The sequence below is a fragment of the Microcaecilia unicolor genome, chromosome 1 (genome assembly GCF_901765095.1).
Source record: "Microcaecilia unicolor chromosome 1, aMicUni1.1, whole genome shotgun sequence".
Classification (NCBI taxonomy): domain Eukaryota; kingdom Metazoa; phylum Chordata; class Amphibia; order Gymnophiona; family Siphonopidae; genus Microcaecilia; species Microcaecilia unicolor.
The window spans coordinates 390,632,282-390,655,597 of NC_044031.1; the positions used below are offsets into that span (position 1 = coordinate 390,632,282).

At 45.5% G+C, this 23,316-nt stretch overlaps 1 protein-coding gene across 2 annotated transcripts in view; it reads left to right on the forward strand.

Annotated features, from left to right (window-relative positions):
- LOC115475174 (serine/threonine-protein kinase RIO1-like) overlaps positions 1–23,316 on the forward strand; it is a 201,305-nt gene that overhangs the window by 63,583 nt on the left and 114,406 nt on the right. For both annotated transcript variants that reach the window (XM_030210941.1, XM_030210942.1), the window contains one exon: positions 22,213–22,325. In XM_030210941.1, the coding sequence (XP_030066801.1) occupies positions 22,213–22,325 (113 nt within the window). The remainder of the gene's footprint in view (positions 1–22,212; positions 22,326–23,316) is intronic.

The window sequence follows — 23,316 nt, forward strand, 5'->3', positions numbered from 1 at the left end:
GAGCAAGAATCATGAGCAGCAGAGACGGTATGCATTCCTCACAGAAGAGATATATCTTGCGTCATAGGTGATTTTCATTTCTCTCAAACTGATAGGAAGGCTGCTTTCTCTGGTACTTTAGTGAGGCAGGGAAGACTAGAGATGGGATAGTACTTAGCTTTGGAAGATGACAAGTAATTGAGCAAAGAAATGGCAATTGGAGTGTTCAAGGGGTCAAAGAAAATTGAAAAGGATAAGAGCAGAAAAGCAGAAGGAAACAGGAATTCAAGGAAATGGACTGGAATACTTCAAGGAGAAGTAGTATTAGTGGTTTTGTAGAAGGAGGAAAGGTGATAGTAGCTGTTACCTTGAATTGTCATTGCTTTGTCCCTTGAAGAAAGCTGAAGATCTTAAAGTAGAGCAGGGATTTTCACAATAGAGATTTTGATAGTTTCCTTGTGCAGCCACTATCCCCTTCTTAGATCACGTCGGGGTAACTTCACACTGCCAACACAGTGTAGTATGGGGAGTCTAAATGAGAGCTAGGTTATTTTCCTTTGTGGTGCCATTGCTATGGAATAGTTTTGTTATATGGTGTTCTGAAACTTAAGACTTTTTTTTTTTTCTCATAAGATGAAACATTATAGTAGAAAGTCTATACTTTCATTTATAGGTTGCTAGAAATCAACAAGACAAAGAAAATGCCAAATCCAGCATGAAACATATAAAACCAGGAGGCAGATTATATACAAAGATAGTCTTTAAAATGTTTCCAGGTCAATATACATCTGTGCCTGACATGGCCATGTTTCGCCAACAATACTGGTTGCGTCAGGGGCAGTATGAACTAAAAACATAAATACAAACATACCGTATTTTTCGGACTATAAGATGCACCGGACCATAAGACGCACCTAGGTTTTAGAGGAGGGAAATAGGAAAAAAAAAATTTTCCTCTTTCCCTCCTCTAAAACCTAGGTGCTCCGGTGCGTCTTGTCCGGGTTTTGGACCTCCGTCCCGTACTTACAGGATTCCGTGTTCCCTGGTGGTCTAGTGACGTCGGGGCAGGAAAGAGCCCCCTCTTTCCTGCCCATCGCGCTGCTCTCCGTGCTTCTCAATGCTTTCCGACGGTCTCGGCGAGATTCAAAATGGCCATTTTGAATCTCGCCGAGACCGTCGGAAAGCATTGAGAAGCACGGAGAGCAGCGCGATGGGCAGGAAAGAGGGGGCTCTTTCCTGCCCCGACGTCACTAGACCACCAGGGAACATGGAATCCTGTAAGTACGGAACGGAGGTCAAAAAACGCTACCTTCGGACTATAAGACGCACCCCCCATTTTCCTCCCAAATTTTGGGGGAAAAAAGTGCGTCTTATAGTCCGAAAAATACGGTAAATATATAAGTAACAAAAAAAACTCAGCTCAAAAAAGAATAAATAAATATGAACACTGATTTCTAAAAAACAATATCAAACATGGAGGAATTGTTAGTTTGCACTCCAAAGCCGATATCAAATCTGATCATATTATGATCACGGGTATCAAGCTGTTTAATTAAAACTTAATAAGGACTGGGTGTATCATATGAATATACAGAGCCTTAAGATTATGTGGTGTAATTTATTTAGTGTTTGCTTGTGGTGCGAAGGTGGTGGACCTCACGCGACACCTGGACAGGATTTTAGATAGTGCTGGGGAGGAGCCGGCTGTCTTGGTACATGTGGGTACCAACGACGTAGGAAAATGTGGGAGCGAGGTTCTGGAAGCCAAATTTAGGTTTTTAGGAAGAAAGCTCAAATCCAGATCCTCTAGGGTGGCATTTTCTGAAATACTACTCATTCCACGCGCAGGGCCCAAGAGACAGACAGAGCTCCGGAGTCTCAATGCATGGATGAGACGATGGTGCAGGAAGGAGGGTTTTAGATTTGTTAGGAACTGGGCAACATTCTGGGGAAGGGGGAGACTATTGGGAAACGATGGGATCCAACTTAACTAGGGTGGGACCAGGCTGCTATCGTCGGCATTCAAAAAAGAGAGAGAGCGAGCAGCTTTTAAACTAGATATGGGGGAAAGGCTGACAGTCGCACAACAGCGCATGGTTCAGGATAAGGTGTGTTGCAAGGATACCTCACAAATAGGAAAGATAGGGTTTCTGGATAGTGAGGTTGCACAACAGACCGTGGTAGGCCAGGTGTCCTTAAATACAAGTAAAGATCAGACAAAAGATGGCAAATCAATAGTGTCAAGTACTAAGCATCATGCAAATAGGAACAACAAACATACTCTGAAATGTCTATAAGCAAATGCTAGGAGTGTAAGAAATAAGATGGGGGAGTTGGAATATATTGCACTAAATTTAAAATTGGCTATAATAGGCATTACCGAGACCTGGTGGAAGGAGGATAACCAGTGGGACACTGTCATACCGGGGTACAAAGTATATCGTAGTGATAGGGTGGACCGGACTGGTGGAGGGGTAGCATTGTATATTAATGAGAGCCTTGACTCTGATAGATTACAAATTCAGCAGGACGCAAATCACACCTTTGAATCATTGTGGGTTGAAATTCCATGTATAAAAGGGAAAAGGATGGTGATAGGAGTGTACTACCGTCTGCCTCACCAGGATGAGCAGGTAGATGCAGAAATGATAAAAGAAATCCGAGACGCAAACAAAATGGGCAATGTGATAATAATGGGTGACTTCAATTATCCAAATATAGACTGGGTAAATGTAACATTGATTGCTATGATATTCTATGTACCCATCTGTATCTGTATTCTGAAATTCTTATCCTAAAATGTGTACATGTTGCTATAACATTTTGTAAGCCACATTGAGCCTGCAAATAGGTGGGAAAATGTGGGATACAAGTGTAGCAAATAAATAACATCGGGACACACTAGAGGGGCACAATTCCTTGATGAAATCAAGGACAGCTTTATGGAGCAGCTGGTGCAGGAGCCGACGAGAGAAAAATTCTAGACTTGGTCCTCAGTGGAGCGCATGATCTGGTGAGAGACGTTATGGTACTGGGGCCGCTTGATAATAGTGATCATAATATGATCAGTTTTGATATCAACCTTGAAGTAACTGTACATAGGAAGTTGAATACGTTAGCGTTTAACTTTGTTTCAACGGTTTTTATTGAAAACAGTGTACACTTTTGTCAACATCAAATATTCAATACGTACAACCAGTCATGATATTCCCTTCTAGTCAAACATCAAACAATTCGGGCCTACTGCTTTCACTTTTTTATATTCCGTTCCCCCCACCCCCAAAACTTCCCCCTCTATTAACCCTCCTATTCTCTCCCTCCCCACGGAAAACTCACAATCGTCTTAAAGAGGAACTGACCCACCTACAACTTCAATATATTGTCTACAGCACATTAAGTACAAAACTCTTACCCTTAGCTGATAGGGTATCTATATATTTTCCCCAGATCTTCAAAAACTGATTCCTTCGTTTTGGGGATCCTCTGGCTTCTCTTGCCTCCCACATCAGCAGCTGGTGCACCATATTCCGCCAGTGCCAAAATTCTGGTACAGCCTCTGAAGTCCAGTTTTGAAGTATACATTTCTTTGCCAGTAGACACCCCTTACGAAAAAATAATGTTTCCTCTGAGGTATTTCCTCTAAATGACCCATATATATCCAGTAACATCTGTGAGGGGGTTCCTATTATTTCACAAGACAGCAGGTTTGACAGATAGGTGGCCACTCTGGACCAAAAGCCCTGTATGGCTTCACAGCTCCAAAATGCGTGATAGAATGTGTTTTCTGCGGTTTTACATCGCGGGCATATGGAACTTTGTGTTCCCCCCAAATTTTGCTAGTTGTACTTGTGTGAAGTAGGCTGTATGAAGTACTCGAAAAGCACATTCCCGATATTGGGCTCCACTAACTAAGTTTGCAATTCCCTTCACTTGTCTGTTAATGTCCCAGTTGGGGAGGGCTATTCCCAAATCTTTCTCCCACCGTTCTTTAACTGTTTTCAAGTCTTTATTCATCCCCACTGACCCTAATGCCTTATACACTTCAGAGACAGATGGTTCAGTATCTGAAATTTCCTCAAAGAATTCTTTCAACTTGGACCCTGACTTTTGTCTCAATTTCTCCCCATCTAAAGAATGTATAAAATGTTCTCCGAGGACAAGCAGGCTGCTTGTTCTCACGACTGGGTGACGTCCGCGGCAGCCCCCACCAACCGGAAGAAGCTTCGCGGGCGGTCCGCACGCAGGGCACGCCCACCGCGCATGCGCGGCCGTCTTCCCGCCCGTGCATGACCGTTCCCGCTCAGTCTTGTTTTATCCACGCTGGAGAGAGTCGTGCGTCGCCGCTTTCTCTTGTTCAGTCCCGAAAAACCGTCGTGTTTTCGCAAATTTTCTTAGTTTTTTGTTTGTTTCTGGGCGCGTTCCGGACCCTTTTTCTTTTCTTTAAAAAAAAAAAAAAAAAAAGTGTGAACGTGCTTGTTTTCCCTCGTTTTCTAGCGGGGGCGTCGCGTTGCGGCCTTGTGGCCGCGCGGTCGATTTATTTTTCGAGGTGTGATTTACCGCCACCATCGACGGCTTTAATTTCGCCGACGTGATTTTTCCGTCGATGTCCTCGAAGGTCCCGAGTGGATTTAAGAAGTGTGGTCGGTGCGGCCAGCCGATCTCGCAGACCGACACCCACGCTTGGTGCCTCCAGTGCCTCGGGCCGGAGCACAATATCAAGTCGTGTTCTTTGTGTCTTGGTCTCCGGAAACGGACTCAGGTTGCGAGGCAAGTTCTACGGGACCGTCTTTTCGGAACTTGCGCCGGCCAATCGACGTCGACCTCGATGGCATCGGTATCGACGGCCGGTTCTTCGGTACCGGTATCGATGCCCGCGAAATCGGCACCGATGGCATCGACCCCATGAGCACAGGTCCCGTCGGTCCTCCGGTGAGGGTAGGGGTGAGAGGCCGCGCGGGCAATCGGCCCCGGTCACTCCCTCGGCCCATGGCCCTTGGGACCGAACCCTGTCTGACCCGGTTCCTCGAGACCGAGGGGGATCGACCTCCTCCTCCTCCATTCCACCTGGCACCGATGACGGGCACGGCAAGAAATCTAAGAAGCACCGTCATCGGTCGCCTTCGATGCATCCGGCTCTCGGTACCGGCCAGGAGTCGACGCCGAAGCGTCCGCGTCGAGAGGAGAGATCCCCTTCGGTAGTGGAGGTACCGACGCGTCAGGGTCCCAGCTCTTCGGTGCAGTCTCCTGGACCCGAGCAGCTTCCGGCACCGACACCTCTACCGGCCCCCCCGTCTTTTCCGGCAGCGGGCCTGGACGAGTGCCTCCGAGCCATCCTTCCGGGGATCCTGGAAGGGCTGATGCGCCAGGCTGTGCCGGCGCCGGGGGTGCTTGCGCCCTCGGCGCCGTTGACTGTGGCGCCGGCGAGCTCTAGCCCGGTGCCGAGGCCATCGACACCGCCGCCGCTTGCGGCGCCGGTCTCGACCGCCACGCAGATGGAGTCCCCGTCGACGTCGATGGAGGGAGCTTCGTCCCCGCCGGCGCGGGACTCCACCGCTTGACGACACCGAGGCCTCGGTGCCTCGACGTCGAGCCGGGCCCGGTTAAGGACTCAGCTACATGAGCTTATGTCCGATACCGAGGAAGAGGCCTCGTGGGGGGAAGAGGAAGACCCCAGATATTTCTCCTCAGAGGAGTCTGCGGGTCTTCCCTCGGACCCCACACTTTCACCAGAGAGAAAGCTCTCACCTCCTGAGAGCCTCTCCTTTGCCTCCTTTGTAAGGGACATGTCTATTTGAATTCCCTTCCCCGTGGTCTCTGTGGATGAGCCGAGGGCTGAGATGCTCGAGGTCCTCGACTATCCATCACCACCTAGAGAGTCCTCCACGGTGCCGTTGCACAATGTCCTCAAAGAGACACTGCTTCGGAACTGGATGAGACCATTATCTAATCCCACCATTCCCAAGAAAGCAGAGTCCCAGTACAGAATCCACTCGGACCCAGAGTTAATGCGGGCCCCAATTGCCCCATGACTCGGCGGTCGTGGATTCTGCTCTCAAGAGGGCACGGAGTTCGAGGGATACCGCCTCGGCGCCCCCGGGGCGAGAGTCTCGCACTCTGGACTCGTTTGGGAGGAAGGCCTACCAATCCTCCATGCTCGTGACCCGCATCCAGTCGTACCAGCTCTACACGAGCATCCACATGCGGAACAATGTGAAGCAACTGGCGGACCTGGTCGATAAGCTCCCGCCGGAGCAGTCCAGGCCTTATCAGGAGGTGGTCAGGCAACTGAAGGCGTGCAGAAAGTTCCTGTCCAGGGGTATTTATGACACCTGTGACGTGGCATCTCGTGCTGCGGCCCAAGGTATAGTGATGCGCAGGCTCTCATGGCTGCGTGCCTCTGACCTGGACAACCGCACCCAGCAGAGACTGGCCGACGTCCCTTGCCGGGGAGATAATATTTTTGGTGAGAAGGTCGAGCAGCTGGTGGACCAACTGCATCAGCGGGAAACCGCCCTCGACAAGCTCTCCCACCGGGCGCCTTCAGCACCCACCTCAGCAGGTGGACGTTTTTCCCGGGCCCGGCAGGCTGTGCCCTATTCTTTTGCAAAGCGTAGGTACACCCAGCCGGCCCGAAGGCCTCGTCAGGCACAGGGACAGCCCCAGCGCGCTCGTTCTCGTCAACAGCGTGCGCCTAAGCAGCACCCTGCGCCTCCACAGCAAAAGCCAGGGACGGGTTTTTGACTGGATCCACGGGAACATAGCCGCCCTCAAAGTGTCCGTACCGGACGATCTGCCGGTCGGAGGGAGGTTAAAATTTTTTTCACCAAAGGTGGCCTCTCATAACCTCCGACCAGTGGGTTCTCCGAATAGTGCGGTGCGGATACGCCCTGAATTTAGCCTCCATGCCTCCAAATTGTCCTCCGGGAGCTCAATCCTTCAGCTCCCATCACAAGCAGGTACTTGCAGAGGAACTCTCCGCCCTTCTCAGCGCCAATGCGGTCGAGCCCGTACCACCCGGGCAGGAAGGGCAGGGATTCTATTCCAGGTACTTCCTTGTGGAAAAGAAAACAGGGGGGATGCGTCCCATCCTAGACCTGAGAGGCCTGAACAAATTCCTGGTCAAAGAAAAGTTCAGGATGCTTTCCTTGGGCACCCTTCTGCCAATGATTCAGAAAACGATTGGCTATGTTCCCTGGATTTAAAGGACGCATACACTCACATCCCGATACTGCCAGCTCACAGACAGTATCTCAGATTCCGCCTGGGCGCGCACGGCACTTTCAGTATTGTGTGCTGCCCTTTGGGCTCGCCTCTGCCCCACGAGTGTTTACAAAGTGCCTCGTGGTGGTAGCGGCGTACCTACGCAAGCTGGGAGTGCACGTGTTCCCATATCTCGACGATTGGCTGGTCAAGAACACCTCGGAGGCGGGAGCCCTCCGGTCTATGCAGTGCACTATTCAACTTCTGGAGCTGCTGGGGTTTGTGATAAATTACCCAAAGTCCCATCTCCAGCCAACACAGTCTCTGGAATTCATAGGAGCTCTGCTGAATACCCAGACGGCTCAGGCCTTCCTTCCCGAAGCGAGGGCCAACAACCTCCTGTCCCTGGCTTCCCAGACCGGAGCGTCTCAGCAGATCACAGCTCGGCAGATGTTGAGACTTCTGGGTCATATGGCCTCTACAGTTCACGTGACTCCCATGGCTCGTCTTCACATGAGATCTGCTCAATGGACCCTAGCTTCCCAGTGGTTTCAAGCCACCGGGAATCTAGAAGATGTCATCCGCCTCTCCACCAGTTGCTGCACTTCACTGCTCTGGTGGACCATCCGGACCAATTTGACCCTGGGACGTCCATTCCAAATTCCGCAGCCCACGAAAGTGCTGACGACGGATGCATCTCGCCTGGGGTGGGGAGCTCATGTCGATGGGCTTCACACCCAGGGTCTGTGGTCCCTCCAGGAAAAGGATCTGCAGATCAACCTCCTAGAGCTCCGAGCGATCTGGAACGCACTGAAGGCTTTCAGAGATCGGCTGTCCTACCAAATTATCCAAATTCGGACAGACAATCAGGTTGCAATGTATTACACAAACAAGCAGGGGGGCACCGGATCTCGCCCCTTGTGTCAGGAAGCCGTCGGGGTGTGGCGTTGGGCTGGCCAGTTCGGCATGCTCCTCCAAGCCACATACCTGGCAGGTGTAAACAACAGTCTGGCCGACAGACTGAGCAGAGTCATGCAACCGCACGAGTGGTCGCTTCATTCCAGAGTGGTACGCAAGATCTTCCGAGAGTGGGGCACCCCCTCGGTGGACCTTTTCGCCTCTCAGACCAACCACAAGCTGCCTCTGTTCTGTTCCAGACTACAGGCACACGGCAGGCTAGCGTCGGATGCCTTTCTCCTCCATTGGTGGACCGGCCTCCTGTATGCTTATCCTCCCATACCTTTGGTGGGGAAGACCTTACTGAAGCTCAAGGAAGACCACGACACCATGATTCTGATCGCTCCCTTTTGGCCCCGTCAGATCTGGTTCCCTCTTCTTCTGGAGTTGTCCTCAGAAGAACCGTGGAGATTGGAGTGTTTTCCGACTCTCATTTCGCAGAACGACGGAGCGTTGCTGCACCCCAACCTTCAGTCCCTGGCTCTCACGGCCTGGATGTTGAGGGCGTAGACTTCACTGCGTTGGGTCTGTCTGAGGGTGTCTCCCGTGTCTTGCTTGCCTCTAGGAAGGATTCCACTAAAAGAGTTACTTTTTCAAGTGGAGGAGGTTTGTCGTTTGGTGTGAGAGCAAGGCCCTAGAACCTCATTCTTGCCCTGCACAGAACCTGCTTGAATACCTTCTGCACTTATCAGAGTCTGGCCTAAAGACCAACTCAGTAAGGAATCACCTTAGTGCGATTAGTGCTTACCATTATCGTGTGGAAGGTAAAGCCATCTCTGGAGAGCCTTTAGTCGTTCGATTCATGAGAGGCTTGCTTCTGTCAAAGCCCCCTATCAAGCCTCCTGCAGTGTCATGGGATCTCAACGTCGTCCTCACCCAGCTGATGAATCCTCCTTTTGAGCCACTGAATACCTGCCATCTGAAGTACTTGACCTGGAGGGTCATTTTCTTGGTGGCAGTTACTTCAGCTCGTAGGGTCAGTGAGCTTCAAGCCCTGGTAGCTCATGCTCCATATACCAAATTTCATCACAACAGAGTAGTGCTCCGCACCCACCCAAAGTTCCTGCCGAAGGTGGTGTCGGAGTTCCATCTTAACCAGTCAATTGTCTTGCCAACATTCTTCCCCAGGCCGCATACCCGCCCTGCTGAACGTCAGTTGCACACATTGGACTGCAAGAGAGCATTGGCCTTCTACTTGGAGCGGACACAGCCCCACAGACAGTCCGCCCAATTGTTTGTTTCTTTCGACCCTAACAGGCTAGGGGTCGCTGTCGGGAAACGCACCATCTCCAATTGGCTAGCAGATTGCATTTCCTTCACTTACGCCCAGGCTGGGCTGGCTCTTGAGGGTCATGTCACGGCACATAGTGTTAGAGCCATGGCAGCGTCAGTGGCCCACTTGAAGTCAGCCACTATTGAAGAGATCTGCAAGGCTGCGACGTGGTCATCTGTCCACACATTCACATCACATTACTGCCTCCAGCAGGATACCCGACGCGACAGTCGGTTCGGGCAGTCGGTGCTGCAGAATCTGTTTGGGGTTTAAATCCAACTCCACCCTCCAGGACCCGAAATTATTCTGGTCAGGCTGCACTCTCAGTTAGTTGTTCTTCATAGGTCAATTTCTGTTATGCCCTCGCCGTTGTGAGGTTAAATTGACCTGGGTTCTTGTTTTGAGTGAGCCTGAGAGCTAGGGATACCCCAGTCGTGAGAACAAGCAGCCTGCTTGTCCTCGGAGAAAGTGAATGATACATACCTGTAGCAGGTGTTCTCCGAGGACAGCAGGCTGATTGTTCTCACCTACCCTCCCTCCTCCCCTTTGAAGTTGTGTTTGATCATTTTGCTTGTCATTCAACTGAGCGGGAATGGTCACGCACGGGCAGGAAGACGGCCGCGCATGTGCGGTGGGCGTGCCCTGCGTGCGGACCGCCCGCGAAGCTTCTTCCGGTTGGTGGGGGCTGCCGTGGACGTCACCCAGTCGTGAGAACAATCAGCCTGCTGTCCTCGGAAAACACCTGCTACAGGTATGTATCATTCACTTTTCAGCTGGCAATAAGCAAAAGTGTCCCCCCATTGCATCGGCTCATTACCCAGTATTTGCTCTCGTGGTTTTTATCTGTCCCTCAACTCCCATTATGTCTTCCAAATACATTATTCCTCTTTCCTCTCATCTTTTAAATATTGGATTCTCCAAGCCTGACACAAACTTAGGGTTCCCCCGAATGGTCATTAATTCCGTGACTCCAGTATCCACTTTCAGACATTTTCCCAAGAACTGCCACGCCTCACGAAGCGGCGTCAACAACAAACTTCGACTTAGATATCTAGGGATCAAAGATCTCTCCACTTGCAACAATGACACCAAGCGATAGGGAGCATAGAATGCCTCTTCCATCTCTAGGGGGGTGTATTTGTTCGATTCAAAAAGCCAATCTCTAATATGTCTCAGTAAACATGCCATATTATATAGTTTCACATTGGGCAAGCCTAGTCCCCCCTGTGACCAGCCCCCCCATAGCAGCTGGAATTTCATTTTCGCCTTTTTGTTCGCCCAGCAAAATCTCATTACCAGTCTGTAGAACTTCGTCAGATCTTTATTCAACAGCCGAAGGGGAAGGGTTTGCATGACGTATAGCCAGCGAGGAAGAATGACCATACGTATGAGCCCCAAACGACCTATCAAAGAGAGTGGCAATGCTTCCCATTTTTCCAGCTGTTGTTTGGTTTGCGCCAGTAGTTGTTGTATATTAAGTTTATAAAGGTCCCTAGTCTTCGTTGATAGCAAGATTCCTAAATAGCGGAAGTGTCCCCTTGCCCACCGCAACGGGAAGATCCCTGGCCAATTTCTATTCATCTCTTCAGCAGCAGCCAGTGCCTCTGACTTCTCCAGATTTAACTTGAGACCAGAGAAATCCCCAAATTCCTGAAATGCTTCTAATAGAGCTGGCAACGATGTCTCTGGTCTCGTGATCACAACTAATAAGTCATCAGCAAAGGCTGCCAATTTGAATTTCACAGTACCCAAGGTTACACCATGAATTTCTGCATTGGAATATACCTCTCTTATCAGTGGGTCCAAATACAATGCAAACAATAACGGTGACAAGGGGCAACCTTGACGAGTTCCTCTCTCTATCCCCACATTTTCTGAACAATTACCGTTCACCATCACTCTCGCTTTTGGTGAGGTGTAAAGAGATTTAACCGCTCCCAAAAACCATCCGTCGAATTCATATTTTCCCATTACTGTGAACAGAAACTCTCATTTCACACGGTCGAAGGCCTTTTCTGCGTCAAAGCTTACTATGAGTGCTGATCTATTTGCCCTACCAATCTGTTCCAATGAGAGTAGAATCCGCCTGAGATTCTTAGGTACAGCTCGGCCTTTAACAAAGCCCACCTGTGCTTCATGCACCAGTCTTGGCAACACCCGACTCATTCTGTTTGCCAGTATCTTTGCAAAAATTTTTACTTCAGTTTAATAGTGATATGGGTCTATAAGACTCAGGTAAAGTCACATCTCTCTTGGGCTTCGGGATTAATATGATACGAGCTATATTCAGTTGGTCTGGCAGTGACCCTTTCTCCACCCATTCATTATAGGCTTCCACCATTGGTGGTAGAATGGTCTCTCCCATCAGTTTATAAAACTCTATCTTCAAACCATCCGGTCCAGGTGTTTTCCCTGATTGACTACTTCCAATGGCCCATCCCACCTCATCAATAGATATAGGGGCTAGCGTTTAACTTTAAAAAAGGAGACTATGATAAAATGAGAAGAACGGTTAAAAAAAAACTTAGGGGGGCAACTGAGAGGGTAAAAACTGTACAACAGGCATGGACGCTGTTCAAAAATACCATCCTGGAGGCTGAGGCCAAACAAATTCCGCAAATTAGAAAAGAAAGACGGAAGTCCAAAAGACAGAAGTCCAAAAGACAGCCGGCGTGGTTGAAAAGTGAGGTGAAGGAAGCTATTAGGGCTAAAAAAGATCCTTCAGAAAATGGAAGAAGGAACCATCTGAAAATAACAAGAAGCAGCATAAGGAGTGTCAAAGCAAATTCAAGGCGCAGATAAAGAAGGCCAAGCGGGATTACGAAAAAAAGATAGCATTAGAGGTAAAAAAACATAGTAAAATATTTTTTCGGTATATTAAAAGCAGGAAGCCGGCAAAAGAATCGGTTGGGCCGCTGGATGACCGAAGGGTAAAAGGGGCAATCAAGGAAGACAAAGACGTAGCGGAGAGATTGAATGAATTTTTTCCTTCGGTCTTCACCGAGGAAGATTTGGGTGGGATACCGGTATTTCAAGCGGACGAGTTGGAGAAACTTACTGACTTCACAGTAAACCTGGAGAACGTAATGGGGCAGTTCGGCAAACTGAAGAGTAGCAAATCTCCTGGACCAGATGGTATTCATCTTAGTGTACTGATAGAACTGAAAAATGAGCTTGCGGAGTTACTGTTAGTGATATGCAATTTATCCTTAAAATCGAGCGTGGTACCAGAAGATTGGAGGGTGACCAATGTAACGCCGATTTTTTTTTAAAAAGGTTCCAGGGGAGATCCGGGAAATTATAGACTGGTGAGTCTGACATTGGTGCCGGGGAAAATGGTAGAGGCTATTATTAAAAACAAAATTACAGAGCACATCCAAGGACATGGATTATTGAGACCAAGTCAGCACGGCTTTAGTGTGGGGAAATCTTGCCTGACCAATTTACTTCAATTCTTTGAAGGAGTAAACAAACGTGGACAAAGGGGAGCCGGTTGATATTGTGTATCTGGATTTTCAAAAGGCATTTGACAAGGTACCTCATGAAAGGCTACAGAGGAAATTGGAGGGTCATGGGATAGGAGGAAATGTCCTATTGTGGATTAAAAACTGGTTGAAGGATAGGAAACAGAGAGTGGGGTTAAATGGGCAGTATTCACAATTGAGAAGGGTAGTTAGTGGGGTTCCTCAGGGGTCTGTGCTAGGACCGCTGCTTTTTAATATATTTATAAATGATTTAGAGATGGGAGTAACTAGTGAGGTAATTAAATTTGCTGATGACACAAAGTTATTCAAAGTCGTTAATTCGCAAGAGGATTGTGAAAAATTACAGAAGGACCTTACGAGACTGGGAGACTGGGCATCTAAATGGCAGATGACGTTTAATGTGAGCAAGTGCAAGGTGATGCATGTGGGGAAAAAAGAACCCGAATTATAGCTACGTCATGCAAGGTTCCACGTTAGGAGTTACGGACCAAGAAAAGGATCTGGGTGTCGTCGTCGATAATACACTGAAACCTTCTGCTCAGTGTGCTGCTGCGGCTAGGAAAGCGTAATAGAATGTAGGGTATTATTAGGAAAGGTATGGAAAACAGGTGTGAGGATGTTATAATGCCGTTGTATCACTCCATGGTGCGACTGCACCTTGAGTATTGTGTTCAGTTCTGGTTGCCGCATCTCAAGAAGAATTGGAAGAACTAAAAACACAGGTAAGAAGATTAGAAAGAGCATGGAACAAGAAAAAAGACGAAAACACACTCAAAGACTGGAAACAAGTACAAAGAAAATACAAATACGCTACTAAAAGGACATATTACAAAACCAAAATAGGACCAAACTACAAGGATACACACAAACTCTTCTCACTCGTAAACAATCTCCTAAATACTACTACGGCTACCTCAAACAACACAGATACCCCATCAGCAACCAATCTTGCAAAGCTCAGACTCATGATACCTACCAATATAACGGACTACACAAACATACTTGAATGTCTAGACCCAAAACCCGGGGAATACCCAGCAGATCGATCATGGACGAACTTTGACACGCTCTCATCAAATGAAATCTCACATTGGCTCAGAAAATACGCCAAATCGCAATGCAAATTAGACATTTGCCCTAATAGTCTAATAAGAGCCGCACCCAAACAATTCAAAAGAGACCTCACAAACCACGTAAATCACAGGCTTCAAAATGGCCTCTTTCCCACGGATAAAGGAAACATTCTACTTACTCCGCTACCGAAAGATGCTAAGAAAAGCACAATGGACCTAACCAACTGTCGCCCAGTAGAATCTATTCCACTTATAACCAAACTCATGGAAGGCATAGTGACGAAACAACTCACTGAATACCTAAATAAACCCTCAATTCTGCACGAATCTCAATCAGGATTTCGATCAAATCATAGCACCGAAACTGTTCTAGTGTCCGCAATGAACTCATTCAAACAAGCAATTGCAACTGGTAACATGCTCCTCATATAATTCGACATGTCCAGTGCCTTTGACATGGTTAATCATGAAATACTATTACAGATACTAGAATACTTTGGAGTAGGAGGCACAGTTCTCAAATGGTTCAAAGGATTCCTGACCACAAGATCATACCAAGTAACAACGAACGCGGACAGATCGCCCCCAAGGATACCTGAACGTGGAGTCCCCCAAGGACCTCCCCTCTCACCAACCTTATTCAGCCTAATGATGATACCTTTAGCCAAACTTCTAGCCAACCAAAACCTCAACCCCTACATATATGCAGATGACGTCACAATCTACATCCCGTTCAAACATGATCTAAATGAAATTACCAACGAGATCAACCAAAGCCTCCAAACAATGCACACCTGGGCAGATGCATTCCAACTAAAACTTAACGCAGAAAAAAACACAATGTCTTGTACTCACCTCACAACATAACACAAAATATTTTGCCACCATAATCATACCATACTGTTCTCTTCCTGTCTCACAAAACTTGAAAATTCTTGGAGTCACCATTGATCGAAACCTCACTCTTGATGCCCACGTGAAAAACGCGACGAAAAAGATGTTCTACTCCATGTGGAAACTCAAAAGAGTAAAACCTTTCTTCCTGAGATACATCTTCTGTACCCTGGTACAGTCAATTTTTATTTATTTATTTATTTTATTTACATCAATTTATATACCGTATCTTATTGCTACTGCAAGACAGAACGGTTTACAATTTATAAAAAAAAAAAAAAGCAGTACAATAAGTACAAATTGGACAAACATTACAATGGTAATAAGTCATCTGGACTACTGCAATGCACTGTATGCTGGCTGTAAAGAACAGACTATAAAAAAAACTCCAAACTGCCCAGAATACTGCCGCCAGACTCGTATTTGGAAAAACCAAATATGAAAGTGCAAAACCCTTAAGAGAGAATCTTCACTGGCTCCCACTTAAGGAACGAATTGCATTCAAGACCTGCACGATTGTACACAAAATCATTCATGCAGATGCCCCAATTTACATGCTAAACTTCGTGGACCTACGTCCCAGAAACGCCATAAGATCATCCCGCAAATTTCTCAACCTGTACTTCCCCAGCTGTAAAGGACTAAAATACAAGCTGATGCATGCCACTACCTTCTCTTACATGAGCACGCAGTTATGGAATGCACTACCTACAGACCTGAAAACAATCAACGAAATAACCACCTTTCGCAAATCTCTGAAGACATACTTCTTCAACAAAGCCTACAATGAGAACCGATAACCTCACTAATCCACCTCATTAACCTACTCAATTATGAAAGCCCACCTTCTATAACTACCCTAATCACTCCCTTCCTTCTTCCCTCTTTCCTACTTGATCTCTGCACAATACTAACTGTTTCTGATATCCTGGAATGACAATGTTAATAAAACTATGTAAGCCACATTGAGCCTGCAAATAGGTGGGAAAATGCGGGATACAAATGCAATAAATAATAATAAATAAGAAAGATATAGTAGAATTGGAAAAGGTGCAGCGAAGGGCAACTAAAATGATAAAAGGGATGGGACGATTTCCCTATGAAGAAAGACTAAGGATGCTAGGGCTTTTCTGCTTGGAAAAGAGAAGGCTGAGAGGAGACATGATAGAGGTATATAAAATGAACTTGCGGAGCTACTGTTAGAAATATGCAATCTGTCCCTAAAATCGAGTGTAGTACCGGAAGACTGGAGGGTAGCCAATGTTACTCCGATTTTTAAGAAGGGTTCCAGAGGAGATCCGGGAAATTATAGACCGGTGAGTCTGACGTCGGTGCCGGGCAATATGGTGGAGGCTATTATTAAGAATAAAATTGCAGAGCATATACAAAAACATGGACTGATGAGACAAAGTCAGCACGGATTTAGTGAAGGGAAGTCTTGCCTCACCAATCTAATGCATTTTTTTGAGGGGGTAAGCAAACATGTGGACAATGGGGAGCCGGTTGATATTGTATATCTGGATTTTCAGAAGGCGTTTGACAAAGTGCCGCACGAAAGACTCCTGAAGAAATTGCAGAGTCATGGAATCGGAGGTAGGGTATTATTATGGATTAAGAACTGGTTGAAAGATAGGAAGCAGAGAGTAGGATTGCGCGGCCAGTATTCTCAGTGGAGGAGGGTAGTTAGTGGGGTCCCGCAGGGGTCTGTGCTGGGTCCGTTGCTTTTTAATGTATTTATAAATGACCTAGAGATGGGAATAACTAGTGAGGTAATTAAATTCGCCGATGACACAAAATTATTCAGGGTCGTCAAGTCGCAGGAGGAATGTGAACGATTACAGGAGGACCTTGCGAGACTGGGAGATTGGGCGTGCAAGTGGCAGATGAAGTTCAATGTTGACAAGTGCAAAGTGATGCATGTGGGTAAGAGGAACCCGAATTATAGCTACGTCTTGCAAGGTTCCGCGTTAGGAGTTACGGATCAAGAAAGGGATCTGGGTGTCGTCGTCGATGATACGCTGAAACCTTCTGCTCAGTGTGCTGCTGCGGCTAGGAAAGCGAATAGAATGTTGGGTGTTATTAGGAAGGGTATGGAGTCCAGGTGTGCGGATGTTATAATGCCGTTGTATCGCTCCATGGTGCGACCGCACCTGGAGTATTGTGTTCAGTACTGGTCTCCGTATCTCAAAAAAGATATAGTAGAATTGGAAAAGGTACAGCGAAGGGCGACGAAAATGATAGTGGGGATGGGACGACTTTCCTATGAAGAGAGGCTGAGAAGGCTAGGGCTTTTTAGCTTGGAGAAGAGACGGCTGAGGGGAGATATGATAGAAGTGTATAAAATAATGAGTGGAATGGATCGGGTGGATGTGAAGCGACTGTTCACGCTATCCAAAAATACTAGGACTAGAGGGCATGAGTTGAAGCTACAGTGTGGTAAATTTAAAACGAATCGGAGAAAATTTTTCTTCACCCAACGTGTAATTAGACTCTGGAATTCGTTGCCGGAGAACGTGGTACGGGCGGTTAGCTTGACGGAGTTTAAAAAGGGGTTAGATAGATTCCTAAAGGACAAGTCCATAGACCGCTATTAAATGGACTTGGAAAAATTCCGCATTTTTAGGTATAACTTGTCTGGAATGTTTTTACGTTTGGGGAGCGTGCCAGGTGCCCTTGACCTGGATTGGCCACTGTCGGTGACAGGATGCTGGGCTAGATGGACCTTTGGTCTTTCCCAGTATGGCACTACTTATGTACTTACTTATGTACTTATGAGTGGAACAGGTGGATGTGAAGCGTCTGTTCACACTTTCCAAAAATACTAGGACTAGGGGGCATGCGATGAAACTACAGTGTAGCAAATTTAAAACAAATAGGAGAAAATGTTTCTTCAGCCAACGCATAATTAAACTCTGGAATTCGTTGCCGAAGAACGTGGTGAAGGCGGTTAGCTTGGCAGAGTTTAAAAAGGGGTTAGACGGTTTCCTAAAGGACAAGTCCATAAACCACTACTAAATGGACTTGGGAAAAATCCACAATTCCAGGAATAACATGTATAGAATGTTCGTACATTTGGGAAGCTTGCTAGGTGCCCTTGGCCTGAATTGGCCGCTGTTGTGGACAGGATGCTGGGTTCGATGGACCCTTGGTCTTTTCCTAGTGTGGCATTACTTATGTAACTAATTAAATGTAATTAAAACTCTAATGAATACTGTCCTCTTGTTGTCCTATTTAGAATAATTGAGTATAATGAAGAGTTGAGCTAGGGGTGTGAGAGTTGGGGTGGGTGGGAATGAGGACCATACTAGGCCCTATTATTTCTTGTAGAGATTGTCTCTTAATGCTGTGACAGAAAATTCAAGCTTTAAAACTATGGGGAAAAGGGATATGGAGACTAGCAAATAAAGGTTTGTTTCTTTTTTTAAATTCTGATTATCAATATCCTACAATTTCTCTTTTAAACCTAATCTTTAAGTTACCAAGCACAGAATAAAATAATGTCACTTTGTAGGCATGCTAGAGGTACTTATATATCAGAGATCATTACCAGATAGCAATACTCTGGACTCGTGTCTAGGGAGGTGTACCTCTATAACCCGAATGACAAGCTAGTTGTTGTAAAAGAAACCTTGCCACAGATGGAATATATTATTATTTATTATGTAAAGAAAAATATATATATAAACAGTACTGAAGCAATATGTCAAGCAAAATGCAAAAATAACTTCCTATAAAAATAGATTATCACTAGAATAGATAATACAATATAATTACCCTAACAGACTAACTAAAGGAGTGATTACACAACCCAGTATAATCCTGAAATCCTAATAATTCTTATAATAACTTATTACACGTCTTATGCAAAATACAGTGATCAGCTGAATACACAGACCAGAAGTCCTGACGTAAACCTATCTGTCTCAGACAAATTAAGGACTAATTATCCCTGTGACCGTAGGTAATATATCCTGTTATCTCACCTTGCCGTCTGTCACAGACTCCCAATGGTAGAGAAGCGGAGTTCCTCAGAGTCTCGAAATGAAAACCTCAGCGAGCCTCCCAGTCTAGGAATAAGGTCCGAGAGTTGAGTTCTGGATGCAAATGGTACAGTCTTAGAAAAGGCCTGATGATGTAGCTGAGCAGGCCTTGTCAGTTGGCTACAAGGCATGCAGTTCACTGGTGTTAGGAAAATCGGTCTCTAGCTCTTCCGAGCGTTCTGTTCACCTGTAAATCCTCCGGTGTTTCCTTCTTCTGGTGTTCTCCCCCTAACTGATTCTCTTCAGTCCAGACATTTTGGTATCCCAGGGTCAGATGTGGACCAATCACAGATGGTGTAGCAATGTCCATACAGCTTCATGGTCATGAAGAACGTCTTTGTATAGATGGCATGCAAACTCCCTGTCTGATTGCATACTCCTGGAGTCGTGTCTCTCTCTCCTCCAATGTTCCCAGGAGATAACGGGGCTAGTTTGCCACAAAGAATATGTCCTTGGATGAAGTAATCTTGCAATGCTCAGCAGTACTTTTCCTTTGCAAGAAAGCTGGATTCTGATAGTTACAGATGTATTTAGGTAACAGGCTGTAGAATCTATAATGTTATAAGAATGGTTCAGGCTTGTATAGGCCAAGACCAGCAAAGGTGAGATCTTAGGTAAATACCCCTACAACTTACCCACAGAAATGTCCTCTTCTCTCAGAACTTCTCAGAAAGAAAGATAAGTGGGACCTTTCCTCTCTATATAGTTTGGATTCTAAGGAGATTGTTTCAAACAAACCCTTTGACGCTAGCCCAGTAATCAGATTGCCCTTAGTAATCTTTGCAAATATTCTACTTCCTCAAACCTTAATTACCACCTAATTCAGGTCACTAGCAGTGTGACCTCTCCAGCAGGCAAGAACAGAAATTAGCTTTCTTTTAGGACAGTTTAAGCCTTGCTACTATCCTTTTTTATACTCTTGGCTGTTAAGTTTCTACCTCTATAGAAAGTTTTAGTTTAAAACAATGGGAATAAGGATTGTACACAATGGAAACTAGTTAATAATCCTTTGCTTCTCTCTTATTTTTATTGTATTTTTTTTCTAGGTGGTGTCAGAATTCCATCTTAACCAGTCAGTTCTTCTCCCAACATTTTTCCCCAAACCGCATGCCTACCCTGGTGAAAGTGCACTTCGTAGCTTGGACTGCAAGCAAGCCTTAGCCTTCTATCTGGAGTGGACTAAAGCCCATAGATAATCCACCTAGCTTTTTTGATCCAAACAGGATGAGGATAGCTATTGGCAAATGCAGCTTATCCATTTGGCTTGCAAATGGCATCATTTTTACTTATGCCCAAGCTGGGCTGACTCTGGAGGGTCATGTCACAACTTACAATAGCCTACCTGAGGTGGGCCTCTATCAAAGATATCTGCAAGGCTGCAACGTGGTCTTCTATCCACACATTCACATCTCACTACTGCCTCGAGCCAAATTCCCAATGACAGCCAATTTAGTTAGACAGTACTGCAGAATGTTTGGTGTCTAGACTATAACTCCACCCTCATAGGCCCATTATTTCTGTTCCAGTATGCACCTTCACAGCCCGTTGGTAGGCTTTGCAAGACTCTATAGTCCTAGCATTGTTGTTGTCAGTGAACCTAATAGCTAGGGATTCCCAATTGTGAGATGGTATGACCTGCTTGTCCTCGGAGAATGCAAAGTTACTTACCTGTAGTATGTGTTCTATGAGGACAGCAGGCTAATCATTCTCTCAAATTCTTCCTCCTCCCCTTGGAGTTGTCTCGTTCAGCTATGTCATTAGACTGCTGGTCCTGTTCTCACACGTAGGGCTGGAAGGCACCCAGCACACGTATGGTGGAATGCTGGCAAAGGCCTCTTAATGAGACAGAGTGTTGGTCAGCAGCATCCACACCGGGCTTTGTCGAATAACATTGCCCAATTGTGAGAATGATTTGCCTGCTGTCCTCTGAGAACACCTGCAACACGTAAGTAATTCTCTTTCAGATCTCGTTTGTCATTGATAATATGGCAACTTCCAAGGCTGCACTATTCTTTACATTTGTGGTGATGTCACTGAAAGCCAGTGTTTTTGCCTCCATCTGCTGGTTGGGGGGGGGGGGGGGGGGTGCTTGTCTGGCCTAGTCTAGCAGTAATCAAGGAAAGCAAATTAGCAGGTATGAACAAATGTCACCTTGGACGTGACCCATTAAGCTGCTGTATTAGAAATTTGCATGCTGCTTTTTGTAATGCATGTACTGTGTGGCAACTAGTCTTTGTTCATTTGGGCTGTAGATTAACTTAAAAATTATGTATAATTTGTTACGATTTGGTACATTTTGCAAGCTGTCCATGAACTGTGGTAAGTTACTGATATTAGTAGGCAACTGTATTGATAACTAAGGGGTAGATTATTTGAAAGAGTATAACCAGGCTCGAGTCTCCTATCCAGTTAAACCCGCTGAGTTGGCTGATCACCGATGATTAGCGTCACTTAACAAGGTAGTGCCACTGATTGTTTGCTAACTAGCAGTGCCCTGACCAGTTAGTTTAGGGGTGGTCCGAAGATAGAACTTGGGCAAAGCCAGCACTTTGCCAGTTAGCAATGATGTTCATTCGGCTAACTGGCTAAGGAAGTGCATTAGTTTAGGACAGCAAAAAGACTGTCCTAACTTTATGTGCTGAGTTAACTGGGCACTGGTCCAAATATTGGCTGGTACTTAGATATTCAGTGTGGGAGCCTACATGCCCCAGCATTGACTATCTGGGGCCAGTTGGCTTACAAACTGCTTATCACTGCAAGTAATCTGAATATTATCCTCTGAGATACTGTCTCATTGTGTGTTTTGGTTTGGTGGTGGTAGTTTTTGACTTTTTACTGATGCTGAAATTTGTGTTGATTTGGTAACTTGTGTAGAATGTCTAGAAGTATTAATAAACTAATCAAATATTCAGTTAATATGAGCCAGCTTCTTCATCAGTGGTGGCCACAAGTGTATTCACGGGTGTTGAAATTTGAGAAACATTGCAGTAGTGTAAAGAAAAAACATTTTGCTGTGTGGAACAAAGAGTAGCGTTTTCAGCTTGTTTACAACCTGGTTTACTGAGACCTTTCTTCTATTCTTTGTGTTGTGAAGGAAAAGGTTTAGTAAATCAAGCCTTGATTAAGTAGAACATTATAAAATGTAGGTTTTGCTTTCCAGGATACAGATATGTTAGTAGATTAGTACTCCGCAGTAGAACTCCCAGCAGATATAGAGTGAATATTCTTGCTTGCAGTGTTGAGTGGTGTTTGTGGTATTTTGAAAGGATGAAGCTATCTAAAAGTGCCACATTTTTAAAAACTTTTCCCAGGCTAATGTGTATCATGCCAGCACAGCCAGTGGAGAGAACAGAGCCATAAAGATTTACAAAACCTCTATTCTGATGTTTAAAGATCGGGATAAATATGTGAGTGGAGAGTTCAGGTGAGTAAGATATTTTTTTTCACTTTGTTTTTATTAATCAGTGTACAACTTCCAACTTATGTGCCAGTGTCAATATTAACATTAAGCCTGCTATGCATGCACACTTTTTTTAAAACCTAACTGAATACAGGAGATTAATCTGAATCAAGCTATTTTAAGTTGACAGTTGCTATCAGACATTGCTTGATGCATATCAGTCCTTACTCAGTTCCAAAGTATTACATGAGGAGTTCCAAATTTATTTGTTGCATTTGTATCCCACAATTTCCCACCTTTTTGCAGGCTCAATGTGGCTTACAAATCCTCTCAGAAGATTGAAGTGTGTCCCAAATTCTTGCTGCAAATTACTCCATTTCTATGATTTGCTATAGCTGTTTGGTCCATTCAGTTAATGCTGGGGGAATCATGCTGTTCCATATGGCTGCAAATAACCCTTTCTAGCTGCTGTTGAGAGGCTATTTTGTTATCTCACTTCACTAGATTCTTCTGTGTGCCTGAATATCATCAATGAATAATCCACTGGTGCCTACAGTCTTGCCATAGTTAGTTCTAACTATGATTTCTTAAAAGGACTGTATTCTGGTTCAGTTCCACCATATTTGTTTGAGATCCCTTCTCTCCAAATCCCTTACAACAGCCATCGGGGGTTGCAGCATAAATCTTATAAAGTTGGAATAGAGTTATGTATATGCAAAAAGGGATTTTATAGTGAGTATCTAGGCAACAGCGGCAAGTGGGGATCTTATGTATTTCAAAAATAAATTTCCCACAAAAAGTATTGTCTTTTTTTTTTTTTTTTAATTACCTTCTGTCTCAAAAACAGAACACAAAATACATATGATTATCCCCATATATTACTCGTCTAATTCATTATTCCACATTGATCATCTGGTTGGCTTCTTCAAGGCCAATACAGTGTATAGTCAAATCATTTCATTGAAAACATACTTATTGTCCAATATTAGTTAGAAATAATTCATCTGATTACATT